This window comes from Epinephelus fuscoguttatus, linkage group LG20 (assembly GCF_011397635.1).
Source record: "Epinephelus fuscoguttatus linkage group LG20, E.fuscoguttatus.final_Chr_v1".
Lineage (NCBI taxonomy): Eukaryota > Metazoa > Chordata > Actinopteri > Perciformes > Serranidae > Epinephelus > Epinephelus fuscoguttatus.
The window spans coordinates 31248363-31261726 of NC_064771.1; the positions used below are offsets into that span (position 1 = coordinate 31248363).

The following is a 13364-nucleotide window of genomic DNA, read 5'->3' on the forward strand; positions in this document are numbered from 1 at the left end:
ATGGGCTTGGTGCTGAGAGGCAGACAAACTCATTGTTGGTTTGGGATTTGTTGACAGTAAGAAAAATATATAATGACACCATCCTCTCCTTTTCTGTATTGCCTCTGAAGTGTCTTTAAACGAGGTTGTATCCTCTCACAGATGATGGCTGGCTGCACAGAGCTGTAGACATCGATGGAGAAATGCACATCATAGAAGAGCTGCAGCTGTTTGACAAACCTCAGCCCATAGAGAGCATGGTCTTATCCTCTGCTCTGGTGCGTATCCATGCGTGTAGAGTTACATGTTAAAAGAATGAGAGTTTAAATAGCCTACTTATGGAAAAGTGATGCAAATGAAAACCCCTGATAGATTGTAGTCTGGCTACACACGTTATAAACTTGCTGCAGACAAGAAGAATATTTAAGTGGCTAAATTTTTACAAACTACATATTTACCGCCTGTTTTTGGCTCGGTTTGTGTGTTTGTTTGTCAGTAGGGTTGCAGAAGAACTACTGGCCCGATTTTCATGAAACTTTGTGGAAGGGTGTAGCATGGGTCAGAGACGAATCCATAAAATTTTGGAGCGGATCTGAATTACAGGGTGGATTCACAAGTCATTTTTATGACCTTATGTATGGCTCTAACCTCGGACGTCACAAGCAAACGTGGTGGTGGCTGAGCTGAAATGGCAACCTGGCAACGGTTAGCTCACAGCCACCAGGGTAATATGTCAGAGGTTAGGAAGCAGAGGTTGGGCATTAGAGGCTGCCCAGCCACCGTGGTTTGGGACAGCGTTAAGCTAACAGCCTTGAGGCCTTTGCATACTGAGTCTGTTTTTCGTCCGAAATTGTTGCACGTCTAAAAATAAATACGACTTCACATTGTGTCAGTCATGTTTCCAGAGTCCGAAACTTTCGTCTGTCATTAAAATTTTTTTGATTTTTTGAGTTTTTCGTGTCCGTCACAGCCCGTAGAGATGTTTGACCAGGAATCAGTGAAGAAAATATGGCAGCAGGACACAGAGGAACAGGGCGCACAGAATCAATTCATAACTCAGACAGCTCACGTCCAGCAGGTCAGATAGTAACATTCAAGTGGATGATGATGAAGAGAACAATAAATGCATTGGAATCAGTGTGCAAGGTTTCCGTCCATAATGATTTTTTTCAGATGACGGAATAAAAAAACACATCCAAAAAATAAATGGACTCAGTGTGCAAAGGCCTTTACAGTGCTAACAATGGGAACAGTGCTGACAGAGCTAAGAGTATGCTCGTACAGCGATGCTCATACCCACCGTCCCGTCTGAGCACCGCTCTCCCACTCATGCCCAATTCAGGTTGCGAATTTTCTTTTCCTAGGATAGCGAAGGCATGACCCACCTTACTCTCCCTCTGCCTGGCTAGTGCTTGTTGTCTTTGTTGGTTGGATTGGTTAGGTTTAGGCAAGAGTAGTGAGATTGCTTGGGGTTAGAGTACGAATGTCAGGGTAAGCCAATTAGAGGCAGAGCAAGGAGGGTTATGCCTTTGCTATCCTAAGAAATGCAAATTCACATCCAGGTAGTGCACAGTGCAGTGCGAACGCGATTACGCCAGTGGGCACATGAATAATGTAGTTTGCATGTTATCAGTGTTGTATACTACACCTTAAACATGGCTAAATTGGGCCTTAGCAGTGGTCAGCGCTCTTTAAGTGCCCTTCTAGTTAAGGCTGGCTGTGATGCGAATCTGCAGCGACCAGGCAGTGGAAATGAATCAGTAATGATTAATAAACAAATATGCTTCTTATATTCCAGTTCATTGCAATGCTTGTCTTATCTGTTGTAATTTCATGCCAGGAATAGAATAAAACAGACTTATCTTTTGTTTTGCAGCGGAGCATCTATGTCGGCTCCCACTCTGGAGTCGTGCAGGTACCAATGTCCGCCTGTCAGAGGTACACTTCCTGTTACGACTGCGTGTTCGCCAGAGATCCTTTCTGTGGCTGGGACGGGAGGACGTGTGTGGAAATATCTACACGTGCACAGAGGTGAGGGAACACACACATCTGCACTAACAAATGCACATTTCCAGGGAGGAGGCAAAGACACTGAGAGACTGTGTGTTTTATAGGAGGTAGGAGGGAAGAAGACGACACATTCACATCATGTTTACAGAAAAAACAAAGATTTGGCAGAAGAAGCAGACTCTTGCTGAGAAAGATAAATTTGCATTGCTTAATCATAGATCCTCCAGTCTACTCCCCCCTAAACCTCCTCTGCAGCTCCACCTGTTTGTTCTGCTTCTGTTACTTCGATTTCTTCTTTATCTGCTGCTGAATGTATTTGGATGACAGCAGAAACTTCAAAACTTCTATGAATTTAAAAGAAATATATGGTAACATTCATTAATTAACCTCAAATCATGCCAAGAGTAAATAGCTCCAAGCTCTCCACATTATTAATATAACAGTCACATTATATGGTGAACAGCTCAGAGAAAATGTTGGCATGATAATTAAATACGTCATTATTGTAACCACCTCTTGAAATGAGTAATAAACCAAAAAAACAGATATTAATAATTTTGACACAGCGTACATTTTTGCATTACATGACCTTTATTTCTTTCTTCTGAGCCCGACGGCGATACCGGAGTCGAATTAATTATTTATGCAGCTTATTTTCCCTTCCAACAGAATTTCTATGAAAGCAGGTCTAAGACAATGGAGTCGACCTCGATTTCTCCCGTCAGCTCTGTTCAGCTCAGCAGGAGCTTCTTCTACAGTTTAGAATCATTAGCCAAGAAACCCGAAACTTCTCTCGCACTTTGAATCAGCATTCAGGTCGAGTGTGACTCAGAATCTAAAGTGGAAAAGCAAATAATGTGGAACTGACACTGCTGTTTGTTTTATGGTAAAAATGTCACAGATCCATGACTTACAATTTATTTTGGTAACACTTCACTTAATGGTCTCATATTGAGTATCTATAGCCAGTATGGAAAAATAAATTGTTTATAACACACTACAATCTAGTTACAAGCCGTTATAAGAACATTTTAAGTGTAATTAATGGACCGTATTTGCCAACAGTTGATTATATTTTATATTATTACAACTGTGTTTTACTATGTTGTCATTCATCTATTGTTCATGTCTACAGGAGTAGTATTTCGGTCTGTGCATTTGGCCACAGGCAAAAAACAATTCGACATATTTGGAGATCAAAGTATCCAATTATAAATGCAGAATGAATTAATATTTATTTAACTAAATGTCTTTGCAGGATACGTCCTAGAAAATTATGAGGAAATTAATAGCACTATCTTTCTAGTGGTTTTCTTAATAACTGGTGGAGATACTTACACCACACTGAAAAATACTCTGTTAAAAGTAAAAGCTGTGCATTGAAAATGCTACTGAGGCAAAGTACACTCACCAGCCTCTTTATTAGGTACACCTGTTTAACTGCTCATTTACACAGTTCAAACGGAGCATCAGAATGATGAAGAAGGGTGATTTAAGTGACTTTGAACGTGGCATGGTTGTTGGTGTCAGACGGGCTGGTCTGAGTATTTTCAGCACAACCATCTCTAGAGTTTACAGAGGATGGTCCCAAAAAGAGAAAATATCCAGTGAGCCAAAATGCCTTGTTGATGCTAGAGGTCAGAGGAGAATGGCCAGACTGGTTCAAGATGATAGAAAGGCAACAGGAAGTCAAATAACCACTGGTTCCAACCAAGGTCTGCAGAAGACCATCTCTGAAGCAACAACACGTCCAACCTTGAAGCAGATGGGCTACAGCAGCAGAAGACCACACCAGGTGCCACTCCTGTCAGCTAACAACAGGAAACTGAGGCTACAGTTCACACAGGCTCACCAAAACTGGACAATAGAAGATTAGAATAGAAGAAAAACGTTGCCTGGTCTGATGACTCTGGATTTCTGCTGCCACATTCAGATGGTAGGGTCAGAATTTGGAAGCATGGATCCATCCTGCCTTGTATCAAGGGTTCAGGCTGCTGCTGGTGGTGTAATGGTGTGGGGGAGATTTTCTTAGTACCAGCTGAGCATGGTTTAAACACCACAGCCTACCTGAGTATTGTTGCTGACCATGTCCATCCCTTTATGACCACAGTGTACCCATCTTCTGATGGCTACTTCCAGCAGGATAACGCACCATGTCACAAAGCTCAAATCATCTCAAACTGGTTTCTTGAACATGACAATGAGTTCACTGTACTCCAATGGCCTCCACAGTCACCAGATCTCAGTCCAATAGAGCACCTTTGGGATGTGCTGGAACGGGAGATTCTCATCATGAATGTGCAGCCGACAAATCTGCAGCAACTGTGTGATGTCATCATGTCAATATGGACCAACATCTCTGAGGAATGTTTCCTGCACCTTGTTGAGTCTATGACACCAAGAATTAAAAACAGGGTCCAACATGGTACTAGCAGGGTGTACCTAATAAAGTGGCTGGTGAGTGTACGTAAGAACTATCTGCACAGTGTCAGAAGTAAGTTTTTAACATATTTTCTATATAAAATCTTAATTTATTAAGTTAGTAGTAACTTTAGCTCGGAAATAGATACCGTGCAGCAAAAGTACAATATTAAAGTATAAAGTAGCATTGAAATGCTAAATAAAGTACCTCAAATTTATACGTGTCAGTACTACTTGAGTAAACGTACTGAGTTACATTCCATCACAGCTTAGATATTAGATGAATCCTGTAAAATGAAACCAGTGTAGCAAATACTGGATGTGATTGGATTCAGCTGGACAGACTTACATTTACATAAACCAATGCATATAATAAAACTTTTCCAAACAAAGCACACACACACACACACACACACACACACACACACACACACACACACACACACACACACACACACACACACACACACTCAAGTACATACACATTACTTTGGCTCACTCTTCTGCTGGGTGTGCACCTCTCTTCATTCACTCTGCATGAGTGAGTAGCAGACATCTTAATCTCCATTACGGCGGCAGACACATCAGCCTCTCCTGTGGATTTGTTTGGTGGGCAGCATCACGTTTGGAGAAAGCTGCAGAAACAAGTAAATGTCAGAGGGAGATTTTACTTACATTTCTCTGGTTAATGTGGCACAATGTCCACTTTTGATTTAAAGGAGGTTGTTGGGATACAAAGATGGAGGTAGAGGGAAGGATTTTTCCTAACTTCTGCTATTCTGCACTGTACAGGGTAAAAAACAAACATGTATATATATATATACACTGCTAAATCTGCCTGCTGAACTGCCAGCAACTGTGTGTTGTCTCTCCTGGCTGCAGATGTTTTGGAGTATTTTTGAATCTTGATTGTATTGTGCCTCATTAAGTTTTCGTTGTGGATGCGTCTTTTTTCTGGGTTTATACAGCTCCCGGGTTGTTTTAAGTGCCGTGAAGGTTGTTTTCAGGATGGAAACTTGATTGCAGGAATTTTTGTGATTTTATAATGACATTTCTGTTTAATTCTGACATATGTAGTGTTTTCTTTCCTCTGTTGTTTGTCTGCAACTCGTTATTGCTGCCAATCTTGGCTATGACTCACTTGTACTTGCGTACTTGTTATAGTCTTGTATTTTTCATTTGTTTTTAATTTTTGTTTTCACTTCAGATTAGTTTTAGTTTCCAGTGCAAGTTTTTTCGTTTTCATTTAGTTTTCGTTTTAATGTGTAGTTTTTATGAGTTTCAGTGTTAGTTTTTTAAATGATGATATGGCGGGTGTTTGTCAGGGGCAAGATTTAACAAGTTCAGAATAGGTATTACAGTTTAAATACAACACTTTGTGAAGGCAATTCACTCTCAGTCATGTTTGCATACCAGATTCAATAAGCATATTCACCAATGCCTCCTCGTGCTTGTTGTGTTGACCACTTGAAACCAAATTAAAGGAGCAGTTTGTGAGATTTAGTGGCATCTAGTGGTGAGGATTGTGGATTGCAACATGCTGAAACTTCTCCCTGTTAGGATTCCTTCAGTGTTCATTGTTCAGGAGGTTTTTACCGGGAGCTGAATTGTCCACAGAGGTCTCTTCCTCTTCAAAACAAACAGACCAAGGTGATTAAACCAGTGAAAACACTGGATAAAGTAGTTTCACGTCACAATTTAGTGTTTCTCTGACACTGTTTGGCATGTCTGAGTTGGGCTGTTAGCCCTGCTATTGTGTGCTCACCGTTTTTCTCTGATAACTTACGATCCAGACTCAGGTGGTTTTTACCAGGAGATGAATTATCCGCAGAGGTCTCTTCATCTCCAAAACAAATGGACCTGGGGTCTCATTTATAAAACAGTGCGTAGGATGTATACTGAAAATGTGTCACAGTCCTGGCTGGCTTTCTGTCTCTTTCTGTGTCTGTGCTGTGGGTGTGGCAACTCCCTCACTCTCCTGTGTTCCTGATTACATTCATTGAACTCACCTGGTCTCTGCTGCACACCTTAGAACCATCCAATAATCAACCCTGCAGTATAAAACACCGTCTCTCCTCTCCAGTCCTTGCCAGATCCACAAAAAAAAAAAAAAAAAAAAAATATATATATATATATATATATATCTGACAGTTTCTACAGTCAGCCTTCCACCTCACTATCTGCGTCCAAAATGTTCGTAAGCATGGGTCAAGGTTTCTCCCAACAAGATCACAACTTTTCTGTGGGAAGTGGCGTACACCTCTTTCAGGCCTCATTTTGTGCATAGGCAATGTTTTATTAGACCCCAGGTGATTAAAACCAGTAAAAACACTGTTTCATGATTTAAAAAAAAAGGTTTGTAAAGAAAAAACTGTTTTTCCGACACTTTTTGCGGAGGGGCTGCAAATTACGGTGTCCAACATGAGATCATGAATGGTCCTATCTAGAGCCAGTGTTTGGTTTGTCCGCTCTGGGCTACTTCGTAATAAGCATGACGAAAACATACTTATTATATTATGCTCCATTTCTACACTTGAACGTTTTTTAACAACTTAAATGTTTTTTTTAACACCTAGTTTTAGTTTTAAGTTAGTTTTAGTCGACTATAATGACCTTGTGACTCACTTGAAAGAACGTTTTTTAATCTCAGTGAGGCTTTCCTGGTTAAATGCTAATTTTTCACCTTATTCTTTCAGGTCAAACCTAACCCAGGATATCTTGAAAGGAGTCAGGGGCTGCAAGGAGAATTCAGGAAATGGTATGTGCTACAATTCACACACACACACACATGCATGTACTTTTAATTTTGAGAAATTTTAGTACTTTATTTTACTTCGCATTCATTCCCCTTGATTAGTTTGCCTGACTCTCTCTCTCTCTCTCTCTCTCTCTCTCTCACACACACACACACACACACACACACACACACAGATTACGAGGTGAAAAAGTCCAACATTTCTTTTCTCTGCCTGAAAACTCAAGCATTTAGCAGCTATTAAGGGATTTCATTAGGTGCATGCTCCTTACCCATCCCCCGAGGTCCCGGCATACACATTTTAATCAGTTCCTCTCTTGCTGGAGGTCAGGCGGTCAGGCTGGCTGCATTGCAGGGCTCGCTACATTTAAAGAGGCTTATGAAATGTGATGGAAAGTGATGCTGAAAGGTTGAGCCGCACAGGTTGCTCACCTGCACTTTGAAAACGTGACCTCGGTGACCGAACATCTTGTTCTATATTCATGTCTCCGTCCTGCTGCGGTTTTGTTATGCCGCCTCTCTCAGATTCTCCACCACCTTATCTCACTCTGGTTTTATCCCTGCCTCTTGTCCTCTCTTTCAGTGGTCCATCGGAGGAGGTCTGTGATGTCGGGTGACGACGTGCTGCTCCAGTGCGAACTGCGCTCCAACCTGGCAACTCCACGCTGGACACTAAACGGCAAAGAGCTCCAGGGATATGGCCTCAATTCAGGCTACCGCATCGGCACAGATGGCCTCCTCATAATCGGAGCACGTGCCCAGCAGAGCGGGTCCTATCGCTGCTTTGCTGTGGAGAACTCCGTCTCAGTCCTGGTTTATCTCTACACAGTCAGGGTGCACACGGACTCCTACTTCCCCGTGGAGCCCACGGACTCGACTGATGCCACTACAGTTTCCAGCCCGACTGTTTTCTCCACCACCAGCAGCCCCACTGAGCAGCCTCTGCCCTCACCTCCCGCCCCGCTGCCTCCAGGAGCTGAGTTCCAGACCTACAGACACATGGAGGCCGTGTACATCTCCCTGGTGGCAGTTCTCGGGGGGCTTTGCTTGGTGTTGACTGTGGTGCTGCTTTATGTGAGCTTCTGCACCAGGCGGGCCTCTCACGACCGCAAGTTCTCCCAGCAGGGGCTGCAGGTCCTGGGGGCATCTGAAAGAAAAAGGAGCTCCCTTCTTGAGCTTAAAACCATCTCTAGCCACTGCAACGGCCGCCAGGGTCGCCGCTCCATCTCGGTGCCGACCTTCGGGGACATGGGTGATGGCTTCCTCCAGATAGTTCCAGGTGAAGGCCAGTTCTCTCCGTGCAGAACACCTCCCCCAGCCCCTCCTCTTCCTATGCCACCGCCGCTGCCCAACATGGACTACGCCAACGGGCTGTCGGCAACTCTACCCAGTGTGCTGAGGAAGATGAACGGGAACAGCTACGTGCTGCTGAGGCAGGCCGACCACGACGGCATGTCGCCGCTCTACCACTCCTTTACAGAGGAGCTCAACAGGATCCTGGAGCAGAGGAAACACACACAGCTGGACCTGCAGCCTGACGAGAGCTCCATCTAGGACGCCCCTCTCAGTCTTTGTCGCAGTTATTTATTTTTTGACCCCGACGGTTAGTTGTGGGGAGAACTGACTGTTGTATCAAACGCTGTTGTTATTTACCCAGTGTCAGAGTACCTGCAGGTCGTGTCCTCACCTGATCTGAAATGTGAAGCCTCTTGTGTCTCCCATGACTAAATGGCCCATGATTTCACTTCAATAACAGACTACACTAAGCAGAGATTGCTCTTTGAAAAGGTGGAGCTGTGAAAATGTGACCATGGACTGCACTGTAGACTCTCTGGAGGCCTGTGATTAAAGATGGTGGTCAGATGACACAAAGGTGCAAAGTGGGACACAAATATAAGTCAGGCCAGGAGGTGATCACGTATTAATGACTGTGGAAGTGTTCAGGAAGTTTTTAGAGCTGCGTAATGATTGCAGTCTATAGAGCAATATGATGTGATGCTCCACCCAAAATCTGTCTATTGGGCATTTGGCTACACTTCAACCTGAAAGCATGTTGCAAATTTGACATGAGGATGTTCCTTCACTGGTCTAGGAGAGAGCAGGTTTGACTCACCCGTAGATGAAGGACTGGACTCACCATGCAAAGTAGCTGTTTCGGCTGTGAGGCCCCCTCTGATTTTGGGCAGATGTTGGCAATTAAGGTTCTTTTATGGGCAAAAAAAAATGCATCCTTTTGGGATGAATTGGCTGACATCCCACCTCCAGGTGTGTCCTGTCAGTGGCTAATGAGGAGACATCCCCTTTCGACCCCACTCCCATGTGTGACTTCAGAGCTGACTCTCCAGTCTCCACCCACAAACACACAAATCTACCAAACTCAAGGACTACTAGAAGACTTATCATAACTTTTTTTTAATGAACATATCTTTATTAGCATTTTAGGAGTCGTCACAAAACCATACAGTGACACGAGTTGCTCCCCCACCTCCAGGGCTTTTGAGCTCCTCATCCAAGGTTGAAAATTTAGGATGACAACAGTGACAATAAAAACACATAGCAGTAAATAATAAGAATGATAAGTTAAGAACATAAGTGTGTATGAGTCATTGCAGTGCATAAAAAGCAGCTGGGAGATTTTCAAATGTCTGTTAGAATGGAGGATTCAATGACTACATTGTATTAATCATCTCACCCTGGTTGTCATTCTGGGGAAAGGGAGGTCAGGCTCTTAACATAATTGATCAGGAGCTGCCAGTTACTATAAAATTTGGCTGTCGAACCTTTTATAGAATATGTTATCCATTCCAACTCCATAAAAGACATTGTATAATGCAGCCATGAAACAGGTGACGGGGGCAGCAGTTTCCTCTAAATTTCCTGACAGGTTATTAAAGAGGTTAATGAGGTTACTTTTGCTTGCTTTGTGGATATATTTTTGTCAATCTTAGGTACACCAAGTATTGCAATATGTGGGGATGGTTATATTACTTGTTCTAATATCGGTGGTTTTCAAACATTTTATGCCCTGGGCAAAATTTAAGGCACACCTGTATTTATATCTGTGCACAACGTGTGTTGTCCCTTTTATCATGATATAAGATAATAATAACTAGTGCATACCCATTGGCAGCTTTGTCACCTTCTACCTATGCCAGTCCTCAATGCCTATGTGCAGTTTCACATTGATTGACCACGTCAGTGAGTAGAAAAACGTGGGACAGACAGAATGACTGACTGACAGAATGACACACTGACAGTACAGCATACCATACCATGACTTAGTCATACCAAAAATTAGAAAAAACAACAAACATTGGTCCACAGGGGGAGCCACAGCGATCGGTCGCATTTTAGCCATTTTGAAGCATTTTTCTGTTGTTATAGCGCCACCCAGTTGCCAATTAGAGTTAAATTTCTCCAGTCACCTTGAGGCGTCCTGTTCTACATATCTACCAAGTTTAGTAAAAATCCATATGGCGGTTAGGCCTAGATAAGAAATGAGCTCTCTAGCGCCCCCATTTTGTTTGATGGGGTCAATAATGGAGGGGTCCCCTCAGATTATGTGTGGTCATATGCCTACAAAGTTGCGTGGTGATGGTGAAACCCTTGAGATGTTATACACCTTTATGTGATGAGCCACGCCCTCCGCAATATTCATTGCCTTATAGAAGCTCAGTTTTAGTAAGTTTTCCAACTTTTGCCAAGAGGGAACTTTAGATATTGGTCCCTAGATTATGTTCACCCAGTTTCATGCAGATCGCTCAAACTTCCTAGGAAGAGATCCATTTGAAGTGTTTTTCAAAAAATTCAAAATGGTGGAAAATCTATATAAGCGGAAGTTATGGGTTCTTGAGGCAAATGTGTTCCTCATGAGGAGAGGCATCTCTGTGCAAAGTTTCATGTCTCTACGACATACGGGGCATGAGATATGCCCATCCAAAGTTTGCAATTTCAGTCGGTTGCTATAACGCCCCCCTTTGGCCAACTGATGTAATATTGCTTCATTGGCATCCTCCCATGACCCTCTACCACTGTGCCAAATTTCACATGGATTGACCAAGTCAGTGAGGAGAAAAACGTGGAACAGACACACAGACAGAGTTTTCGTCATTATATAGTAAGATAAGACAGTGTGATAGTCTGGTGACCTGGCCAGGTTGTACCCTGCCTCTTGCCCAGTGTCAGCTGGGATAGGCTTCAGCCCCCATGACCCCCAATATGATAAGAGTTTATGGAAAATGAATGAATGTTAAGTCTAAAAAATGTCAGAAAGTAGTCAAGAATGCCTGGCATAAATTCCTAGAGCCCGGGGGGACGTCTTAAAACAACAGAAAACCCCAAAATATACAATTTAAAAATCAAACAGAGAAAATCAGCAAATCAGTGAATGAGTTTGCTTTAAAAATGTCAATTAATCAATTAATGACTTAAATCCTTTGTTTCCCTTTGAAAGAGCAAACTACTTGTTTTACAGCCACCTTTCTTGATAGATTTTATGTGGAGTATCACTTTAAGAAGTGCAGGAGAGCTCAGGTGGTAAAGACCAATCATACAGATTAGATTTAATTAAACCACTCTCCATTTTCGTCCGTCCTCATGTAGATTACAATAATCACATCACGGCTGCAGCTGTTCTGTGTCAGTGCCAACGCTAACACCTGTAGCTAATGTTCTGTTTTTAGCATCTGTGTGAGAAAAGAGACACAGCTGTATGGAAGGCAGCTATTAGAGCCTATTAAAGAGTATTAAAAGGAGCAGCCAGTTTGTGGTTAGATTGATTGAATTCACTGAAGACCGCAGACTGGCTCCAGGGTCCAGGAGGCTGAGAGGAGACCACGAAACAAATGGATGAGATGCTGTAAGGAAAATGTGTATTTGCTGTGTTATATTTATACAGATAACTGTTCATATACTTTGTCTTTGTCAGACTGAAACCCTGATTTTGTGTCTGTCATTACCTTGAAGGTTTTGAAGAGTTTCATGCCAGCCGTGTGAAAGACAAATGAAAACACTGGGGTTCTTTCAAAATGATGATACAAAGAGAAAAATCATTTTCATTTAGCTCTGAAACTTGTCCTCTGCTGTGAAAAAGCTGCTGGTGTCATGTTGTTGAATCAGAAGACCTTCACACATGCAACCCACGAAAGCGTCCTCAGTGTTTACCTGACATCAGAGCAATGCCAAAACAACAAGAGCAGCAAAGCGCACGGCGTTTCTTTGGCAAGGTGAACAGCGCTATGATTAAATAGCACATGTATAACTTCGAAGGACTGAAATGAATCCCTGAGTAGTTTGTAAACGTGTCACGGCCAGGGGTAAATAAAGATCTGTCTCTTTTCCAGCAAAGTGTTGAATCAGCTCTTGTAAGCGGTGGCTCAGCAGCAGCCCTGTAACGGTGACTCGCAGCGTGCATCTGTCAGAGAGTCGCTGACAGTAACAGCGGTACTTGGCTCGCCTCCACAAAGAGAGGACGAGGCCTTCTTGTCTGTTTGCATAGAGCGCTGTCGTCTCTGCAGGTAGAAGCAGACAGGAAACATTTGACCTGAGTGTCCTGGTTAGCCGTGCAGCAACCAGATGATGATACAAGGAGGCAGGAGCTATTTCGCACTTGCAGGTTTTCAGTCGTCTACTTGTCTGCCTTGTAAGACACTATATTCTGAGAATATGGTCCAGGAAATGCACTTTATGCAGAGTGATACATGTCCTGGTCCGGATGGAGGAAAATCTGTCTGATTAAAGGCCTCAGTGTGAGTCAGAGTGCTCACCTGCTTGCAAATCAGGCTCTTTTTCAATCCTTACACAGATTTGGTCACTTTCTGTATGCACGGCTGAGTGCATGAATATCTCTGAGGAGAGACTGTTCAAAAGTGTGCGATTCATAGAGTCTTGTCCCCTTTGTATAGGTGCATTTCCATCCACCTCATCATTTTCAATTTTAAAAAACTGAAAGCTCTCACGCTTGGAGAATGGACTAAGTGCAATGGAAACAGATTCAGCAAATCAATGATGACATGGAAAAGGACAAATTTAGATTTCATTTTGCCATTTTTCTAAAAAAAAAATAGGGTCAAAATCTGAGCTACAGTTGGGTGCAAAACCAGCTCAAGACAGTTGGTCTTTATGTTAGGCTATTCGTGCTGCCCCTCCACTGCAATTGGATGGCTGGATAAAAAGGGCCAGTGACAAGTGCATCGTTTTA

At 42.8% G+C, this 13364-nt stretch overlaps 2 protein-coding genes across 2 annotated transcripts in view; both read left to right on the forward strand.

Moving 5' to 3' along the window:
* The window catches only part of sema4gb (sema domain, immunoglobulin domain (Ig), transmembrane domain (TM) and short cytoplasmic domain, (semaphorin) 4Gb), a 60307-nt gene extending 49571 nt beyond the window's left edge, over nt 1-10736 (forward strand). Inside the window, exons 12-15 of the mRNA XM_049563626.1 lie at nt 142-257; nt 1856-2010; nt 7107-7168; nt 7749-10736. Coding sequence (XP_049419583.1) covers nt 142-257; nt 1856-2010; nt 7107-7168; nt 7749-8719 — 1304 coding nt within the window. The 3' untranslated portion in view covers nt 8720-10736. The remainder of the gene's footprint in view (nt 1-141; nt 258-1855; nt 2011-7106; nt 7169-7748) is intronic.
* The window catches only part of LOC125880848 (leucine zipper putative tumor suppressor 2 homolog), a 180805-nt gene that overhangs the window by 77977 nt on the left and 89464 nt on the right, over nt 1-13364 (forward strand). The window lies entirely within an intron of this gene.